At 42.1% G+C, this 20,951-nt stretch overlaps 1 protein-coding gene across 2 annotated transcripts in view; it reads right to left on the bottom strand.

The window, feature by feature from the left end:
* Positions 1–8,085: 8,085 nt before the first annotated feature.
* Positions 8,086–20,951, bottom strand: part of EMCN (endomucin) — a 53,122-nt gene continuing 40,256 nt past the window's right edge. For both annotated transcript variants that reach the window (XM_040065466.2, XM_040065465.2), the window contains 2 exons: positions 11,022–11,084; positions 8,086–9,803 (listed from right to left, as the gene is read on the bottom strand). In XM_040065466.2, the coding sequence (XP_039921400.1) occupies positions 11,026–11,084 (59 nt within the window). In that variant the 3' untranslated portion in view covers positions 8,086–9,803; positions 11,022–11,025. The remainder of the gene's footprint in view (positions 9,804–11,021; positions 11,085–20,951) is intronic.

Raw genomic sequence — 20,951 nt, 5'->3', positions numbered from 1 at the left:
AATACAGTCTGTTTGCTCCTCTGTGCCAGACTCTGCTGATAGGCAGAGCTGTTGTTTAACAGGTGGAAATAAGGCTCTTGGTTTGCGTAGTCAAAAGCTTGTTCTTTTCCTCACACTGTAGTCATTGATTTGGGGGAAATGTGCTAAAGCCATAAGCTTTGTGGTTCTTGTGGCCAGCGTGTGTTGTATGGGGAAAAAGAAACAGGCCCTGCTTGGGGGGGCAGGGCCTTGTATTTCTCAAGCCAGACACTGGTGGATGTTTGGTGAAAATGTCATGATTTTGGTCCTCTGAAGGTTGAAAGAACAGCAGGTTGTGCACAGATGCAAAGAAAACAGTTTTCTTTGAGAATAACTTGTAGGTGTCTAGACAGCTTTTTTATGGTCCAAGCTGCTCAATTATGTTGTGGTTAAAGCATTCCATTCATGACTGCCAGCTGATGACAGGAGCTCTGCCGGCTTCTCTGAAGCTCTTCACCCTTCTAAAAAGCCTGTAAGCTAAAGGGCAATCACAAGAATATAGATGTGTAGACTGCTGTGTTCAACACTTAGCCTGCAAAACAGAAGACCGAAGTAAGTATTCTGGTAAAGAAATAAACTAACTGCCATGAGTATCACCATCATTATCAACATCATCACCATTTACCTTTCCCTCTGTGAAAGCAAATTGTCTCAATTTGCCACAAAAATACAGAGGGGTGAACAATTAAAAATTTAAATTAAATTTAAATAAAAAACCCGAAAATAAAACAGGATGGCTTAACATTATCCCAATATTAGCCTCTAAAAAGATGACTAGCCCTTGCAACTTTCCTTGGTTTCTATTTCACTCACAGGGCTTCACCCTTGAAATATGTTTTCCCGGACATTAAACCTGCAGAGCAAAACAGGAGTTGGATGGCTGCTGTCCCCAGCACTGGCATGTGCCATGCCTTGGCAATGTGATGCACTCTCGCTCTTGTTTTTCCCCTTGGTAATGTGGGAATAATGTCACTCATTTTCTCTTACAAAACACAGACTCTAAGTATTTACATCCTCTGTTGGAAAGAGACCTCTGAAAGCTATGAGATTATTTGATCCATAATAGTTAGAGTTTCTTCTTCCATGAACAGGACCTTGAATACCTGAAATTCTTTCTCCAGTACTTATGGTCATTAACTTTTCCTTATTTTGCTCTGCCAGGTATGCTGTCTATACTCTACACTAATTCCTGCTGCTTCCAACACACGGGCAAAGTAACTAATATGTCAGACGCAGCTATGGAAAATAAAAACCGTATGTGCCTAATGACTGAGGCTCAGCTAAAGTTAGTGCATTGTCTTTGCACTGCAGCTGAATCCTAATGATTCTGTTCCTAAAACTGGCACAGTAAAGGAGCACATGAAGTGTCCTCATTTTATGAGGAGGGAAATAAAAAAAGTCTGGAATATTTTGAACTAAACATTTCTGGATCTAGAAACTACCTCCATTCTGCAATCCATGGCAAGGCTCAGAATACTGCCATTTTTTCAGACAAGTTTTTTCCAAGTGCAAGAAAACAAGGCTCATTCTCTCCTCTTCAGACCCACACATCTGTCTTGCAGTCCTTCAGAGACAGCTGCAATATTATCAGATCACCTGGTGCAGTTCAGGAAATTATAGATAGGCCACACGCTTTAATTTTATTCTCGCAGAGGATGCACAGGTACATAAATTCATACCTGCTTGCCCCAGGGATGCAAGAACCACACTGATGTTTTCAGTGTCAGGATTCCTCCTCCTTATACTTTGGATTTAATTTAAGACGTGTGGAAGTAGAAAACTGAGTGTGTGCAGAAAGCACCACCAGAGCTGAGCCAGCCCTGCTGTGTTGAAAAGGGCTGTTTTTAACAAAGCCACGTGGAGAAAGGCAGGGTTGTGCTTTCCAAACTACAGAGAGCACAGAAATGACTTCTGTGCAAATTCCTCCAAGGAGCAGAGGGTGCACAGCTCACCAAGGGGGTAATCCCCAAACAGCTCATTCCATCCATGATCTATAGGCACAGAAAAATTGTTTCTTTAGAGTTTTGAAAGGCCAGAAAGCAGAGATGCAGCATATTGGCATTCTTCATTTATCAAAAACTACCCTTTACCTTTGCTGCCAAGATACTGCATGATGCAGCAGGCTGGCCCTTCCCCACCTGCCCAGCTCCTGTTTATGCTTTTCATTCTACATTTCTCCATCTAGGGATGAGAATTCCATCACCTTCACTGTGTCGTGGTCCGGTGCACACAACTTCTTCAGGACATCAAAGTTTCAAAGAACTGCTAAAATGCTGTTTAAACAAAGTCTAAAAATTATGAGCTGTGAGGAACTCTTTGAAGGGGCAAGCATCACTCCAGATTGCATCTTGTTCAGGTTTCAAGGCTGGACACTGTGAACAGGGAGTTGGGCACCAACCTTGAACACTGAGCTTAAAATGGAGTTTTGAACCATATATTTTTAGGTACAGAGCTCGATGCTGCTCTGTGGAGGGAGCCAGGTGGTGCCCATCACAAAGAGCTCTTCTCAGCACGCAGACACCTTCATGGCTGTGTGAGGGCAGCAGGCACAACCTGGAGAGAGGTAGATGTTTTCCCCCTTGTAACACCATGGCTTTTTAGAAAAGGCAAAAGCAGGCTGCTTGAGGGAACAGATGAAGGGAAGGGATGTGGCTACAGGACAATAACAATTGCCCCCTCAATGAGCCCCATCATCATCCCATGCCAAGGACCAGGAACTGAAATGTACTGAACTACTGCACAGACCCCCAGTAAACCCTCCTTCCAGCGCTCAGCCTTCTGGCTTCTAAGCTGGCAGCCAAGCTTGGCCAACTGAAGGCGACCCAAATATATCCAGGTTTTTGTAGGATGGAAGATGCCCCAAAGCCTCCATCCTTTGCAAGAGAAATATTTAGGAGGGTGCAAAGCAGCCCTGACAATAAGAAACCTATTTGGGAGAGAGGGAGGGCAATTCATGAGGCAAAATCTCCCAGGTGATTACACAGTAGTGGCACATGAAAGAAATTATTGGGGTGATGGGGAACACAAGTGCCTCAGGGCCAGCTTCCCTGCAGGGTGGGCACCCGGTGTCTCTCCCAGCCCCTCAGCCATGCACGGTCTGACACAGGTGCATGACAGCTTGCCCTGGCTCTTGAAGACCCTGACTTAAGCAGCATGAAAGCGCAGTCTGGTTCACATCCTGGCCCCATTTATCTCCCAGAGGTGCAGGCCAGGCCCCTCATGCAGAACAGTTAGCAGAGCTTAAACTGTAATTCAGTAGGATTTAGTCTTTTCTGTCCCTGTCTACCAAGAATGCCCACAGATTTGTGGATGTGACGGGGAGACCTAGGGAAAGTGTGGTAAGCAAGCCCAACAAGCCTTGGGCAGATGAGGGGTTTGTACCCATTAGGTGCTTTCCCTCCCATCCTGCTTCTTGCTCCTCCTTCCATCAGCAGGGGCTCTGACTGCAAGGGGAGAGCATTTAGATATTTCTGTAGCTCACCTTTGAAATTTCACCTGCAAGTCCAATGCAAAGACCTGATGGTCAGCAGAGCAGCTGCAGGTACCTGCAATCACCTCCTCTACCCTTTCCATCAGGTGTGTGCTCCAATGCGCTCAGCTGCTAACTCCCAGGGAAAAGTCTCCCTCCAATTAATTTTTTGTCTAGTAGCAGCTCTTTGTTGAGCTTCCTAGTACTGAGTCTTTTTTGGAGATGTGCACATGGGATTCGTGAAGTTAGGACTGAAAGTGAGTGTCATCAGACTGGTGGGCACGGGACACCTGTGGCCGCAGCCTGACCTGCGGCACACAGCACTTACCATACTCTGAGGGCTGAAGGTCTAATGTGGTTTTCTCCCTCAAATGGCTTTTTCTTGGGTTGATGTGACAAGCAGAGTTCAGCTCTGGCTCTGAATTCCCCCAAGCTACATGGATTTCGTTTGGTATGCTCTTCTTCACCCTTCCTTCCTCACTTTGCTAGCCAAATTTAGACAAGGTGCCTGTATGCATAAGAGCTGTCAAAAGAATAACTTACAAGTATAGGAGCTAGAAAAGTCTTGAAGTGTAAAGCTGGCAGCCCCTGAAGACCTGCAGGGACTATCCAATCCATCTGGTGCTCCAGGGTGCAGAGCAAACAGACTTTTGACTAGTTCATAACCGCAGCATATGCAAAAGGCTCAATTATTGCTTCTTAAAAAGCCCAAATTATCTCCTGGAGTTGGAGACCGACAGCCACACAGTCTCCACAGCGTTATGCACGACTGAATTTTTGCTGGCTTATTCTTTGCTGTTCTGTACTGCCTGTAATTGCATTGCATTTTAACTGTTTAGCATCGTCAGAATTTCAGCCCCAGGGGCAGCGGGGGTGGTGAGAGCTCAATACATCAAATTACTACCCAAAGAGCAAGCAGACAAAAAGCAGAGCAGGGAGGGAGGGAAACAGACAAATGAGCCACATTCATTAGAAAAACAGCAGCCCTGACCAGGGAAGCATCCTACTGATGTAATGAGAAAGGTGAAAGTTGTTAATAATAATAAAGAACACAGTAATACAGTTGCTTTTCTATCAGAAAGCACCAAATCTGGAGAAAATAAATGCTCTGTGGAAAGCAGAGATGAAAACCATTGAAATGCTCCTTGCCCACATAGCCCTTTCTTCCCAGTTTTATTTAGTGTGGTTTTTTTTTTTTTTTTTTTTTTTTTTTTTTTTTTTTTTTTTTTTTTTTTTTTTTTTTTTTGTGGTATTGAGTTCTGTAGCTGCACTGTTTAGTGCTGCTCCCTTGAGTGCCGTGATGTGGCCCCAAAAGCTGGAATTGCTGCTACAGAAGCCCCACCATGTGAGGCAGTGAGGCATTTTCCCACAGGCAGGTTTGTGTTTCACCCTTGGCCAGGCAGAGGTCCCGATTGCTGCTCCTCTCTTTGGAATTTTGCCATTTCTCAGGGTCCTGGAATGTCACACGGCTCTTGATGGGGCTGCCCTGCTGAGGCACCTCCAGCAGCTTTGACCTCAAAAAAACTGACTAAACTCTGTGCAGCTTAACACCTTGAAATTACAGGATACTGCTCCAGGGAACAGGCCCAGCACAATGCAGAGGCCACAGTGATACAGCCACGGAATGAAGGCTTACCTGTGGAAGCCTGAAGAAGAGCCCCAGAGCTGCCCACCATGGCACGGGGTCCACAGAACCCAGCAGGACCTGCTGGGTGTCCCTTGTAGGCCACCAGCAGGCTGCTTGCTCTGTCCTGCCCTACCTGCAAAGCCACGGGAAGAGAAGACCACAGAATAATTTGGGTTGGAAGTGACCTTTTAGGTCTAGTCCAACCCTCAAGATGAAGCAAAGACAGAGAGATGTCAACAGGCACAGCCAGCACTGCCAGCCATAAAGATGGTTTGTGGCAGAAGAGAGGTTTCTGTCCCTGTCCCAGTGCAGCCTGATTGGGAAGTGCCTCTGCTGTGGCTCTGCATAAGGAATGTGCAAGGTGGATGTGAGGGAGCTGACAAGACCCTTCAGCAGTCTATGCTGAAAAATTTTAGGGTATTGACATTTCACATCAGCTGCATTCACCAGTCCATGTTTTATAGGTTACCCTTGGCCATAAGCAGAAAAGCTGCCTCAAGTGGAACTCAATAGAGCAATCTTTAAGCTCTTTTATTTTATTAGATATAGGGTTCTAATTTGAAGAAATTGAGGATCCATAAGTAATGGTGCCAGAGAGGTCCTGAGATGTATGTTTAAAGCTTCCTGAGGAGAGGGCTTTGCTGTAGGCGGTGTGCTGGAGGTGCCCAACATGCCAGATCACACGACAGAGGCTGGGGAATGCTCTGGTGAGTGAGCTCCCAGGAGCATGGCAAAAATCCAACAGCAAATCAATAGCACTCTGCCCAAAAATTGAAGGGAAGGTTGTGAAGGCAGTGCTGTCACCACAGGGCACAGCAGAAAAGCCAAATCCTGGGCTGCTGACAACCAAGGGGTCTTTCAATGCTGCCAATGGCCCGCCTGTCCTGAGCCAGAGAGACTGATGTGCTTAATGCCTTTCTGTAAGTCTTCTGTGCACTGGTATTGTTCGCCCATCTTCAGTGGGGTGGAGTCATTCCAAAACCACCGACGCCTTTGGGGGGTTTGGAAGGTGAAACATCCTGATGGTGATACTGCTGTCCCTTGCAACAGCCTTGCTGGCAGGACGCACAGCTTTCCAACAGCAAACAGGCCAAGGCCAAGGAATATTTTTCATTTAAACAGCTTTCTGAGCAGCGCCTGTAAAATAATTCTGTCCACGGACAATGGAGTGTAGAGGGCCAGAATGATTCCTGTGATCCAGTAAGCAGAATAAACCCCAAAAGACTGGACCATTCATGAGCAGCCATCATGAGGCCCTCAGCCAAACATGCAAGAATATGTAAGTAATTAGAAGGCTAATAAGCTGCTTATACTTGAAAAGCACTTAATGCCTCATTTTTCAGCATCTACATTTTAGAAATAATTATTTTCAACTTTTCTATTTTTTTCCTCATTTCTTTTTTGCCTGTAAATAATGATGAAAGTACTTTGCTTTCTGTGAGTAAAATAATTTACTTGATACAGCTTCTTAGAGTAGAAAGCCAATTGTCAATAGGCTGTGCCACACCTTTTTTCTGTGCTTGGTCGGCTCTTCTTCTTCAGTGCCCACTTGTCTTGTTTGGGACTGTGTCCAAAATTCCAGCATGCTGCAACCGCTCACTCCCAAAATATTGTAAATCTTTTTACTCAGCAGGGTTAGACCCTGGGAAGAGCTCAGGGAAATTTTCTGTGCTTGAAGACAGTGACTCGCCTTCCCAAGTTAAGCGTGAGATAAGCAGTGCTGAAAAGACTTTCTCCTGGCAAAGCTGAGACCTGCATGTTTTGCTGGCAGTGATTAATGATGCCCCAAAGTCTTTGCCAGCCAAATATATTCTGTAGTCTTGGATTGTAACATGTAGATCAAAATCATATACTCAACCTACAAACTTGTTTAACAAGTAGCTCATGAGCTGAACTAATTTGTAAGCAGATCAAGTTTAATTACATTTCTGTGGGCATGTTCATTCCACAGTGAAGTGGATGTCATTCACTTCTTTAGCAAATTACAATACAGAGACTGAAGAATATTAAATTTAGATGGGACTGTCCACAGAAGATTTTGTCAAACTTTGGTGAGAAGACTTTTACAAATGTAGATCCATTTTCCTAGTATTCTCATATAGGCAAACCTCACAGTGGAGGACCAACTTTAACTTTTGGGGGTTTTTTTACATACTAGTGACTAGAAAAAACTCTAGTGGCTCTTTTAGACATGTATTACAGTGGAACTGTTGGGCCAGACAACCTGAATTGATTTTCAATTTCTTTTTCGTCTACTTGAGCTATTGCATGTAACTTCTTTAAATACTGAGTTCTCTCTCAGACAGTTCATCACCTTCCACTAAAGGCAATTCCAGCACCTCCAACTCTGCAGAAGAAAAGCACCCCAAATATTCTTCCAAATCCATTCCGTGCTTTACAGATATCCTTCAAGCAAATCTGTCTTCTCTCCTTCATACAAACATCAATATCCTTGTGATTCTTAACAAGAATGGAAGTTATATGTCTACCACAAGTTTTGTCATTTCAGGGGTTAAGAGGATCTCAGGCTCTTATTTCTGCTGTCCACTAAACTTACCTCTTTTACTTCATACACACCCAGCACAAGACAGTCTCTTTGAGAGATGTTTCCCAGCCTTCCAATGAGTGCTTGGTTGTCTGCTATGCCTCTTATCACGAAGAGCTGAAACACCTTCCCTGTTTTGTTGGTTTTCACTCTTCCAGTATCAGGATTTGCAGAGAGGCCTGTCCTCTCCCCATCACTGATTGTATTGAGGAGGAGTTTCCACTTGCCACCTCCAGCACGCCTTATGCAGGGTTTCAAGGAGCCCCTGCCACCACCAAGCCCAGAATATCTAATGTCTGCTCTCCAGGCTTGTCATAAAGGGTCCACCTCATTCCACGAAACAGGAATGTGGAGTAATGGACAACAGTTGTGCTAGACACGGGCAATGGATTGCATTTCTGCAAACAGAAAAGGATAGCTACTTAATAAAGATAATAAATTTTAATAGGCAGTAAATTTTTTTCTTGACACAACATGGTAGTTTCTGAACAGATTTTGCACAAAAACACAAACAGATATTTCACAATATTTCTCTGCTTTTCTCTACTGTCCTTTCACTATGATACAACACACTACAAAATACCTTGGATTTTTAATCAACATGAAAATCCACAATGACTGCTTTTTTTTGAAGGAAAACTCATCAGTCAGGAACCAGAATAGCTGCAGATGCCAACTAGTATATTTTAGATGGCCCGACCTTTCCAAAGTAGGCATCCAAGACTTCTCTGCTCCTGAGGAACACAAGTGATCCAGGAATACCTGAATGAACTACATAAGTTCAGCTGCAGCATGGACGCTTGTTTGTTCCCCATCTTTTATTGAGCTTCACCAAAAGTCTCTCATGGTGCCACTAAGACAGAAGATTATCAGACCCGCCAAAATGGAAGTAAGAGCAATGGCCAAGCACAGGGAAATACACACTTTTCAGCTTTGTCTATAGACATGAACGAATAAATCTGCTCAATCTCTTACCATAGTGCTAGGCAAGTTTTAATATTTCAAAGAAGGAAATTGGAGAGAAAAGTTCCTCAAAAGCATTGTATCAATACATATCAAAACTCAGATGATTGTCCTGGATCTTGGTCCTGCACTGAGACCACCAGTTGTCTTCTTTCCATTTCCCAATTTATAAAAAGGTAATTCTTGGAACGCTACGGTCAGTGGATTGAAACTGAGCAAATGCTCACAGTAATATAACTTTCAAACATTTATAGTTCTAGAAAGGTAGGGTACATGCAGGTAGAAGCACTACTTGATATTTTGGAACTGCCAGCTCTGTACAAATTAGGAGTGTCTGTAATTAGCACTTGAAACACTCTTTGAACTTCCAGAGTTACTCAATAACCCGCAGGAGTCCCAAATTACTCAGAACACAGGGAAGAAGGTTCATCTGTGAAACTGCTTACCTTGCTGATTCCCACTGTGTGCCCCAGGCTACATGAGAGTCGTATTTGTAGAACACATAATGCAATTAGCCAAGGAACAGGTGAAAACCAACTATTGCCTGCTACATTGCAAGGATTACATTCAGTAATTTACAGAATTTCAAAGAGCCTCACTGCAAGGTGTATTACTCCCTTCACAGAAAAGAAGAACACGCTTCAACATCTCAGCCAGGCATCCCACCCTGTAAACATTTATGACAAGCAAAGAATACTACAGTGAGGAGTCTCATGCAAATCATAGTGGCTGTTTGCCCAGTCCTCTTTCAAGGGTCAGGCCTGTTTGTATTCTGCTACATAGAATTAAAAGAACCCTAGCTACCATAGGTTCAACAAAGTATGCTGACATAGTCCTTCCTGTGTGTGCAGAAAATACTTTTTAATAGCTGCTATGCAAACATCACCAAATTTTTACATTATCTTCACCCTTCTTGTTTTTACATTCTCTTCAACCTTGTTTCCCTGCTTTTACTATACGTGAAAATAATAAATATACATGTTATACCAGTTATTAAGCCATCAAAAAAATTACACATCATTCCAGAAGGGAAAGGAGATGCTTGAGATTTAGGAGTCAAAACCTGGTCAGTAACACAAGTGTCCTGATGGTAAAAAGCTTCAGCTTCTCCACATTTCCCATTGAAACGCAATGTTGGTGAGATGTTCCTGCATATTGTGATGAAACAGGCTGCCGCATGTCTGAAATGACAAGAGTATCTCAAGATTATTATTCCAGGTAAGGCTGTTCAGGAACATAAAAGTAAGCTAAAATGGAAGACACAGCAGAAATCCAATATGGGATGGACAATAAGGATTAAATTAATTGTCCAGGTCCTTGTCCTGGATCCACACAAATTGAATCATCTTTGGGTTTTCAGAAATGTAGGAAAAAATGTATTCTGCTGCTCTAATTCAAGGAATAAAGGAGGCAATTTTGTCCTTACTATTGGCACCAGGAAAGCTCAGTCTCTGCCTAGGGGAATTGAGAATATGTCAAAACCATCAAAGATGCCCTTCACTTTTCTGGTAAACCAGGTATTTCTCAGTGGAGGGTGATGGTACCCATTCTAGAGGGGCATCATTCAACAGTGCTGATGAGAGTCTGGGCTTTGCCAGAGCCTCTGTTGGATCCACCCCACAAATGCTGTGGCACCCAGTTCCTCAGGCCATCCTTGTCCCCTGCCTCCTGCTCTACCCTGGTCACACAGGTGCTTCCTTCTCCCTCCCTCAGCAAAGGACCACAGGTCTCCACAGTTCTCCACAAACGAGAGAAGCAGCTCCATGGAAAGTGGATATTGTGGTGCCTGAGAAAGCTTCATACATGAAGGAAAATGCAGCACCTAACAACTGGGTTTCAGAGGTGCTCTGGTGGTCTTTGCCCTCTCACACATTAAAATACCAAATCCAACACTTGGTATGTTAACCACTGAGCATTTCAAGCCATAATGAACTACCCCAATTAAAGTGGGAAAGATTCAGATTTTTCATGGGGGAAAAAAAAAAAAAAAAAGAGAAAAATCCTTCTGGGTTACCAAATTTCTTTTTTTATATAGATATCTGCCCTTAAAAATCTGTTACTTCTCACACAAACTAAGAAAATTCACCCAGGGGTTTACATCCAGGAAATGCTGAACAGTTGAAGTCTCACTCTCTCGCCTATAAAGGTTTGTCTCTGTGAGCTGGCAGCTCCTTCAGCCCCCATTTGCCTGTGAATTTGGTCATGGTGGGGTGCTCCAGCTGAGCTTTGTTTAAACCATCTTCCTTGAGGCTGCTGCCAGCTAAAGGAATTTCTCTTTTCGGCTTGCATTTTTAACCCTTTTTTTTTTAGTTACATGGCACAATACTGAGACTAAAAAGTACTGAAGGGACTAACAAACACTAATGTTACGGGGTGGAAAACAAAGGCTATAAACTTACATATTTATTGCTGAGATGTGAAGAGTTGCCGAGTTTTATTCTTCCCATGAGATGAGTGCTCCCCTGAGAAACAGAAAATACATTTGCATCAGATAAACACGGGAAGACAGATAAACATGGAAATGAGTCTAGCAGGAATACATCACTGACCAGTGTACAAAACAGCCAGTCTCCTTGTCAGGTTTACTTAACTGCAAAAACTGTCCACACAATAGATTTTTACCACTTTTCCTGTTTTATAGATTATTTGCCCTGTGATTTGCTCATAAATGGTAGGTTACTACCACAAAGTATTTTCCAAGGCAGTTCTCAAGGGGGTTGAAGAGGAATAAGACTTTAATTAATTTATAGCTATGATTAGAACATCGAGTTATAAAAATAAGAAGATAGAGCTATAAAATTATTTTTTGCCAGTAACATTGACATCAGCTCAGTTCCTCCAAAGCAGAAGGATGAAGATTTAAGAACTTCACATAGTTCTCAATATTCCTTCCCTGGAGAAGCCAGTGCCACATAGAAACAGGCATGATGGCAGGAAAACCCAAATATCTTCTTCTGCCTCCTTGCTCACCAACAGGAGACAATTCCTCATGCCCACATGAGAGGCAAGGAGGTGATGTATTACATTCCAGGAGAAGTGAATATGTATTAAAAAGCTACAAATGATCAATGGCCTAGGGTTTCAAATTGTAATACAAGTTAGGATTATAAAAAAATTCACTGATTAGGCATTTAAATAATTAGCAGCCAAATTAAATAGCTGCATTCCTGAAGAGAATGGAAAAGACTTATCAATAGTTTTCAGACAGTTTTTCTTCACAGCAAAAAAAGGCTCCTTAATTTAGTGCAGCTTTTTGGAGATGAGTAGAAGACTTGGTATCTGCTGAAAACTGTTCAACGATGTGCCGGCATGGTGTTCACTTCCCAAGTGTTCAATTTTGGGGGAAAAAAAAAAAAAAAAAAAAAAATTAAAATAATTGTGAAGTGTTGCTAGGATAGAGTTTCAGAAGCTCTTATGTCAAATTTCAGGTAGAGCAAAGGAAAGCACATTTCTTTTTTAGATTATTTTTAATTTTTTATTTTTCCTTCCGCATGTTTCTACTTTCCTTGTTTAATATATAGAAATATAAGCACCCCAGGATAATAACATGTCTAAGGGCAGGCTCCAAGTAACGTAGCTCCCTGGATAAGATCCCATTTATGCCAATAGACTGTGGATCACAGTATGGAACAGGGGAGCTGCACTGGCTGCAGAAGGCAGAGTGCCTGAGAGGTACCAGCCGAGAGCGGTGGCCAGGACAGAGGGTGACTCTGCCTCTCTGCACACACAGACCGCAGCACACAGACACTCATACGCCCTATCCAGATTTTCTGGTGCTCTGCACTTTATCCCTGGAACAGTGAACTGCCCCCAGCTCTTGCCTGGGGCAGTGTTCCCCTACAATACTGGTGTCTGGTAAAGGGGTGGAGGCAGGCAGCGATGTTCCACCTTGCTTCACCACTGCACTTCCAAGAGGGCAGGAGACTGCAAGCCTTGTGAAACAAAAGCAAGTTATGGCTACTCTGTGGTTGCAAATGTGCCTGAAGATACTTGATTTGTAAGGTCTGTAATCATTAATGCCAGCCAATAATTCGGTGATGAAGAGACAATGATTATGCACTGGAGAAGAAGTAGTCACAAATGCTCTCTGTTCAAGAGATGAAAGGGTAGTGGATGGGTTTAGATACAGGGCTGGAGACTGCCCAGAGAAGTGTTCAGATCGATTTTGGAGTTCAATGGTTCAGCAGTCTGATATTCTGCTAAACACCCAGTTGCAACTCAAAGGGCAAACCAAGAAGAACATTCACCTTAGCTGCAAGTAAGAAGACTTTTATATTGATCCCAAAGAGCCTTAACTGACACAAATAGATTCCAAGACTGAAAAAAACCCCAAACTTGTCCCCAAACCATCACCCACCAAAACAAATGGACTAAACCTTGCTTCCCATAAGGGAAATGAAAAACAAATACTTGTGTTTTGTAGTTTGTTAGATGGCATTTTAATAGACTGAAGATGGCATTTTAATAGATTGAAGAAATTACTTCACACTGAATTTTTTGCTGTTTGAGGAAATACAGGGTGGAGTGGAGGTACTCAACCAGCCCACATACATTACCTGGATACTTTGAAGGTTGTCACAGGATCATAGAATTGTTGATTTTGGAAAAGACCTTTAAGATCATCAGGTCCAACTGTCAGCCAAGCAACATCTCCATATTCACCACTAAACCATGTCCTCCAGTGCCACATCCACACATTTTTTCAACACTTCCAGTAATCGTGACTCTACCACTGCCCTAGACAGGCTGTTCCAATGGTTAACAACCCTTTTTGTGAAGAATTTTTCCCTAATACCCAGTCTAAACACCCTTGGCACAACCTGAGGCCACCATTGAAAGAGAAAGGGTATAGTTCCACAAAATATATCAACAAGAGCAAAATTGTTGCACAACAGCATCAGTGAAAAACTGGGATTTTATTTACTCTGGATTATGCATTTAGAGAAGAATGACACACAAACTCTAGTGTTATGCACCAGGAGATGGAAGGTATCAGGAGAAACTTGAACCATCAACTTCTCATTATATAGGCATTAAGTATCTCACATAAGGTATTAGTTGGTCCAATTTGATGGCTACTATGGCAATAACTTTCTGAGAACGGGTTGAAAATTCATTGTACATTTGTCTACCTTGAAAAGTAAGTGAGTGGCCTCAAAAAAATGGGAGATGAAGGGAACTGGAAGAAAGTATTCGGTGCATTTAAAGTGCTACCAACTGCACAGCTGCGAGTGCAACTCTTTACCTGTGGTCATGATGGAGAAGGAGTTGTGGGCTCAGATAGATTGGCAGAGGGAAGTGAGAAGCCAACATCATATGTATCACTCACTTCTACAAAAATTGAAAAAAATGATGCACAGTTTGAAAAAGAGGCCTTAGAATATCTGGCAAAAAAAATCAGATACTGACATGGAAGTTTTAGCTGACATGCAAAGCCTGCCATTACACCCTTTATTCTCTCTCTCATCTTCCAGTGTTGCACCTGCTTGTTGATTTTTGTCTGAAATTGGACAGCAAAAACAAAGACAGAGACATCATGAAGTCTCTAACTATCACTATCATAAAACAGACAGACCTGTAGTTAAACTGTCAGGTTTATTGCTGCAGGGGGCTGCAGATACCACAGCAAACAAGACAAATTAGTGGAATTAAAAGCCACTGCAAACTATGAAACACCAAGCAATAAAAAGCCTGATTAAGGATGTCTCCAAGCCACAGGCTGCTGGAAGACTATGGTGTAGGACACCTTGTTGGACTCCTTTCCTGTTTGTCACACTTCCTTTCACCTCATGTAATCCACCCTCTAACAAATCCTCTGTGACTGGATTTGAGGCTACAGAGATCCAGCAGGTACATCTGGCTCAGCTGATGGTTCCTTAGCCTCAATACTAAAGGAGACAGTGCTCTAGCATCTTGCACAATACAACACCGGTCTTTCATACACACAGCCTCCATGTGGCACCCTTTGAACACTTCTGCCAGAGCTCTGGTCACTGATCCACCCAAAGAAATTGGCAGCATAGGGCTGGGCCTGATCCAATACACCCTGCACACTTCCTCCTCTAAGACATGGTCGTGGTTCTAAAAGATAAAGACAAGGAAGATGTACAAGACAAAAAAAAAAAAAGTACTCATAAATTCTCATCTTTCAACATATTTGTTTTAAATGCATGGAAAGTAGACTTAGTACACAGCTACTGTGGGCTCTTCCAAGCTGAAAGATAACCAGAAAAGAAATAGTGCTGCAGTGAAAATGCAGCATTTTCTTGCTAATTAAAATTTCACTTGTGCAGTATTTGTTTCGATTTTGCACTCACAAATATACTAATTTCCAACCATTAATGTTGCATTCTGATGCCAATGTATGTGAATAAGTAATGGATACAATCAGCTGAAATTAGAGATTGCAATAAGATCAGTTTTGAAGCTCTGAAACAAACATTTCTTTGTCTCACCCTTGTGGAAGGATATTGTATTAATCTCACTGCAATTTTCCCTCTCCTCCTGCCCCTCCACATTCTGAATATGTTATTCAGAATACACATACTCTGCAGAACATCATGACATAAAAGAGAGTACAGACTGAGTACTATGAGTACAGAAAGTCTTTGACCTGGGCGAAGCCCTCTGATATTATTGGGAAGGCTGGAAGAAAAAGAATGTAGAAACAGTCTTTCACATAAAAAAATAGGTTGTACTGCATCTCAGATTACATTGTCTGTAAGAAGAAATTAGTTGTGCTGTTATTTCACTGCAGTATCTGCTGCTGAGAAATTGCTTGTAAGTGGCAATCAGATTTGGAGCAAAGAATTAAAGCAAGCTTTTCATAAAATCTGATTGCTGCTATCTTTTATAGAAGTATAAAACTACCTCTGCAGACACAGGAATGAAAATATCTATTTTTATGACACTGAATTAAAGAAAGATGCTGGAGAACAGCATTAAGTGAGAACCAGTGGCTGGGTTTGGTGTGGGCCAGTGGGTCTAGCACCTGCAACATGCTGCAGCTCCCCTTCCACACACTTCACCATTTTCCTGCAAACTGCTCCTCACCACTGCCAGGACGACAGAAGGATCTGAACCATCCACCATGGCAGAGAGAAGGTGTGTGGAAACATTCAGGTGAAGGACAGGAAGACAATTGCTGCTGAATGGGCAGCAAAGGGCAGGAGGTGCCTCCCTCACGAGGAGCATCTCAGAAAACTGCAGGTTGGAAAGTCAGCAAATGCTTCACAGGGGGAAACATCATCTGACCCTCAGCAGGCTGATACTAAGAGACTGCTTTAAAAACCCTTGAAAATATGCACGGCTCACAAACCAAATTAGAAATACAGAAGGAAACATATGCTATTTTGACTACAGTTTGACTATGTTTTTGACAACAGTTTTGTCCAAAAGTTTCAGCTGGAAATGTGTGCAGTCAGAACTTTGTGGTGTGAGTAAACACAGAGTCCAACCACAAGCTAAGAAAGTCTATTCTACAGTTTCTGTGAAGAAAGAAGTTGTGCTTCTTTCTATTATACAAGGTTAAAACAAAATAGAGTATCAGCAAATGGGAAAGAAAAGGAGAGGGAAAGAGGTACTTGATACCTTTCTCTGTTGCAAGGGGACGCTTTTCTGTAAAGCAGCTCCTAGGTGTTCTACGTGCAGGAGAAAAAAACACAAGACCCTGAAACTACATCTCAGACTAGGAAACAGAAATAATCAGTATCATAGACTGCAACAGCAGCAGCACCACACTTACTACTCCCAAGCATGCAGTGTGCCAGCAGACTGCTCTTCGCTGACCTAGGCTGCTTATCTTGCAAATAAGTGGAAGAGGGAAGGGAATTGCCATTGACAGAGTAACTCATCTAATGGCTCAGATTCTTCACCTGCTCCTAGAGACATCCATCTAAATCCTAGATACAATGAGAAAGAGGCCAAAGTCCCAACTCATGTTAAGAAACCTCATGGCCCACTATGGAGTCATGCCCCCTCACAGGGGTAAATTTCCCTGTGTTGGATCCCTAATGAGGTAAATCCCAAAGATTTCTTACCTTCTTAAATGCCATGGCCCATGCTCAGATGTACTCAGCATAACAGGAAACAAGGTCTGCACCAGGTCCTGACTTGTCCCATTGCATCAAAACCACATCCATGGTTTGATGAGTGAGGCAGAGCAATTAGTCTCAGCATTTGGAGGGTTATGGAAAGCAGTGATGGAGACGTTGTCATCTGACCACACTGTTTCGGAACACCACAGGATTTTCCATGTCCAAGCCCTAGCACGGCAGTGGGTTGTCTCGAGGTACGTTCAGCTGAAGCAGAAGGTAACAGCTCTAAGGCCATCATTGCTGTTGAAGGGCAGCAGCTTTTGGAAGAGATGTGGAGCATTTGGAAAAGGCAAGTTTTCCTGCTTCCTCAGTTCATGCTATCTTTGCACTGCACTGCCATCAGAGAGCAACTTTAGGTATTAACTGATCCTTCTCCAGTGTGATTGCAGTAAATTCAAGGGGTTTCAAATGGAACAGATTAGGCGTCTCCCAAATATCCAGCTTTGCCTGATACATTTTCCCATCTCCCTTTAGTAGCAACACCTGAATTTTCATTTTTTGTCCACAGTGGGTATCTCAGGAAGCCCTAATGCAGACATGTGCCACCAATCCTTCTCCAGCCACCTTCCATTTCAGGTGCCTCACCAAAATCTGAGCTACCTCAGCTCTGATACATTTAACGCCCTTTCAGCAAATTCCGTGCAGAAGAGGCAATATCTCTACGAGCCAAGTAAGTAATATCCTACCCTTTCACCTCAAAACAGCTCAGTCTGGTTATAAATCATGCTTTATTGGATCAGCTTATGCTTAGGCACCAGGATTATACCTAACATGTCTGAAATATTATGTCATCTGCACATCCCTAGGAGACTTCACATTGAATATTGAACAGGTGTGCTTCTACTAAAAAGGCCTTTCATACATTTTACCTTCTCTAGAACAGCTATTCCAGGCAAGAGCCATAAAAGAAAATTCTGAAACCATTAGGTTTCAGATACCATCAGGTATCAATGCTTCTATCACACCTCATACACCTGTACGAAGTAGCCTTACCCAAATTTCTAGTCACCAACCTTTCTGTAACAGAAATTTTCATCCTTCAACATTTTTCATGAGTTCTAAAATGGTGATCAATACCTTTGCTGCTTTTCAGTGTAATACACAAGAACCCTTACAGAAGAAGTTAGGTCTGTTTTCAAGACAGGCAATACTTTAACCTAATGGCTGATGGTATTGATCTCTTAGTCATCAATTAAAATCCTTCAGGGAATATAACTATCACTGACAAGCTAAGTGTGCAGTTCTGTGGGCTATGTTGAATCTCAAATAAATATTTTTGCACGTGGGTTTTCTAGACCACTGTATTGTAAAAGACCACTTATTCTCCCAAGGGAGAGCCACCCTAAATTTGCCCGTACTGCCAAACATGAAATGGCTGCCATAAGTCCTGCATTTGTACATTAGTGTAAAACTTCTGAGACAATTTTTATCCAAGCTGGGTTTTCAAGTAAGATGCAAGAACAGGCACCCATCTTGCATTGGGTGTTGCAGTTCACTGACAAATGTGCATGAAAATTTTTCTGAGTCTACTTTAGTTTTCTCTGGTTTTATACTTTATATCCATTCTACACTAGTTGTGCTGTGGAGCTCAAAGCCATTAGCAATTCCATCTAAGAAGGGTTATAAAAAATGACAATATTAAAGCTCCATTTTACCTAGTGTTCCTGATGATACTACTCCATTAAAAAACATTACTTTAGTCCAGGTTTAATTGAAAACTATTCTTTTCCTGTATTCTTTCACATTCATTGTAGGTATTTGAAATAATATTCTTGATTAAAATTAATTCAGCTGTGCCTCTGACAAAGGAGTCTTTCCTTTTTCTTTCATTTCATATTCACAACCTAATTTTAGAAGTCCAAAAATAGGATCCTTCAGGAATCAATGGACCGCCACAGGTCAGCCCATTCCAGCTCAAGATAGATGTCCAAGGCAGATGGGATAAACAGCCCTCTGGACACATACATCTCTTTCAATTATGTGCAGCTGGCATGGTTTTTAGACAGATAAAAGAAGGCAAGATTAAACTCCCCATAACCTTTGATCAAGATCTATGCACAACACTGACACAGGGTCTTTCTAGGTTACTTGTTTGAACAGTTTGTAGGTCCTTATTTGTCCTGCATATATTTTACAAAATTATACAATCTCAAAATCTTCTGTTTGGAATGAAAAGAAAAAATGAAAAAAAAAAAAAAAGAATTGAATGTATATTCTAATAAAGCTTAACTTGAATACATATCAAAGCAGAACTTCATTGTAGATATGCTTGACCTTAGGGAGGAGCTGCCTATTGATAGTGAGAGGGTGATAGAGCCCTGCCTGTAAAGTTAAGGCTGCTCTTTAGAGCTTTCTAATTTCAGTCTTTCGACTCACAACTTTTTTGTAGTTTTGTTGGTATGTACATCACAACATGTACCTTCTAAACAGCTAGACCAAGGAAAAAGAAGAATGCTTGTAAAAAAGTTTTATGCTGGGCAATTGTTGTCAGTAGTTGTGAGAAGGCCCATGAGTCTCACAGTTCTTGTGTCTATACCATGAAAAACATTTGCCTTTATGTCTGAGCTTTTAATAAAGCAAGTAAATCTGATTCAAATGGGGAGATATCCTAACATATTTAAAATACCTGTATGAGTGGCAAATATTTCTGGAAGAAGCAGATCCCTCTGCCAGAGTGCTTTTAGTTTAAGAAGTAAAGTGACTCTAAAAATCTAAGCAAAAGCAGGTCTTCAATTTCTGTGAAAGCATGTTTAATTTTGGAACATATAACCATGTAAGAATTCAAGTGAAAATGGCAGCTAGTTTAAATATGAATTGTATTAATGAGAAGAGGGCAAGAATCTTGTCTTCTAAGTGGTTATGACTCAATCCTTCTAATTATAGCATGCACAGATCATAGTTCAGTAAGAAAGAATATCAAGCATCCTCTGGGTGGAAGATGCTCAGATATTTGGTGAGCCACTAGCTGATTAACAGGAAACGGAGCTCATCTCTTGTGGGGAAAAAAAAAAAAAAAAAAAAAAAGTGTCTTTTCCCATTTACCCTGCTGTAAACCACAAACAATTCTGCTACTGTCAATGAAATCACTTTATCTTTGAAATGGCATGATGGGGGCAGAATCAATCAAAACCCATCCATTAATTAGTTTCTAACTTCATTCAGCTTTCAAAAACAAAAAGCGTAAAATTTTAAGAAAATGTACACACAGCTCCATACTCAAAATAAAGCCAAAAGTCCATTCCCAAAGGCATACTCTTCAAACAAACAAACAACCAACCAAACCCCAAAAAACCCCCTTCCCAAATCATGAAGCTCTGAAGTGCAGCCTCTGGAGTGCCAAAGTGTAGTTTGCCATTACCCAGCAGCAGTGGGGCAGAATGATGTGTCCTCTGATGGAGCAGGGCCTTCCTGCCCCTCTCTAGCCCCTAGCTCTGTGTCAAGAGGCCATGGGGACCTTGCATGACTCTGGTTTGCTGCAAAGGCTCCCAGAGATGCCCTGTGGGTCTTTTGGACTGCACAAAAGCTTCTGGGACTTGCAGAGAAGGCTGTAGAGGTTAAACTGTGCCTCTCCAGCAAGCAGAGGACTTTCAGACCAAGTGCTGTATTTCAGAGGACTTCCCAAGGATTTGGACAAAAGGAGAGAGCAGCTATTGGTCAGCTGGAGAAACAGATGTCCAAAAAGCTTAAAAACAAAAAAAAGAGTATTATACCTAAAAAGTAGAAAGTAAGAGACTTTTTTTCTGGAAGGACTTTTGCAGATGAGGTAGGACCTACATGACAGAGAAAGCACTGGGTGAAGGTGTGAAGTTTCACCGTGACTACCTCTACCATGAGAAATGTAGGGGTTTTGATTGATTTGTCAGAATTCTATTCCCCCTCAGTCTTATTTTGTGCCACCCAGGTTTTTTTTTGCAGAACTTATAACTGCATCCACCTCTTTGCTTTGAGATTTTTCTTTCTTTTGTGCATGTTATCAGTAACCTTTGCTCCTTTAGACTTTATTACCACAGATTTTTAAAGAACCTGAAGCACAGGACAGAGGGATTTGCAATGAGAGTAGGATTTTGAATGCAAAGGGTGACTGAGTACGGGGCTGAGTGAACACTGCTGACACCAACTCCAACAGAATCCTGATTATATACAGCACTGACTCCCCAGCCTTTTGATCCCTGGGATATTAGCTCAGTTGGTTGGAGCACAGAAATAATAACACCAAGGTTGTGGGTTTGATCT

The sequence above is a fragment of the Hirundo rustica genome, chromosome 5 (genome assembly GCF_015227805.2).
Source record: "Hirundo rustica isolate bHirRus1 chromosome 5, bHirRus1.pri.v3, whole genome shotgun sequence".
NCBI classification, from domain to species: Eukaryota; Metazoa; Chordata; class Aves; order Passeriformes; family Hirundinidae; genus Hirundo; species Hirundo rustica.
The sequence above is the reverse complement of the archived record's forward strand: the minus strand, read 5'-3'. Positions and strand labels throughout refer to the sequence as shown.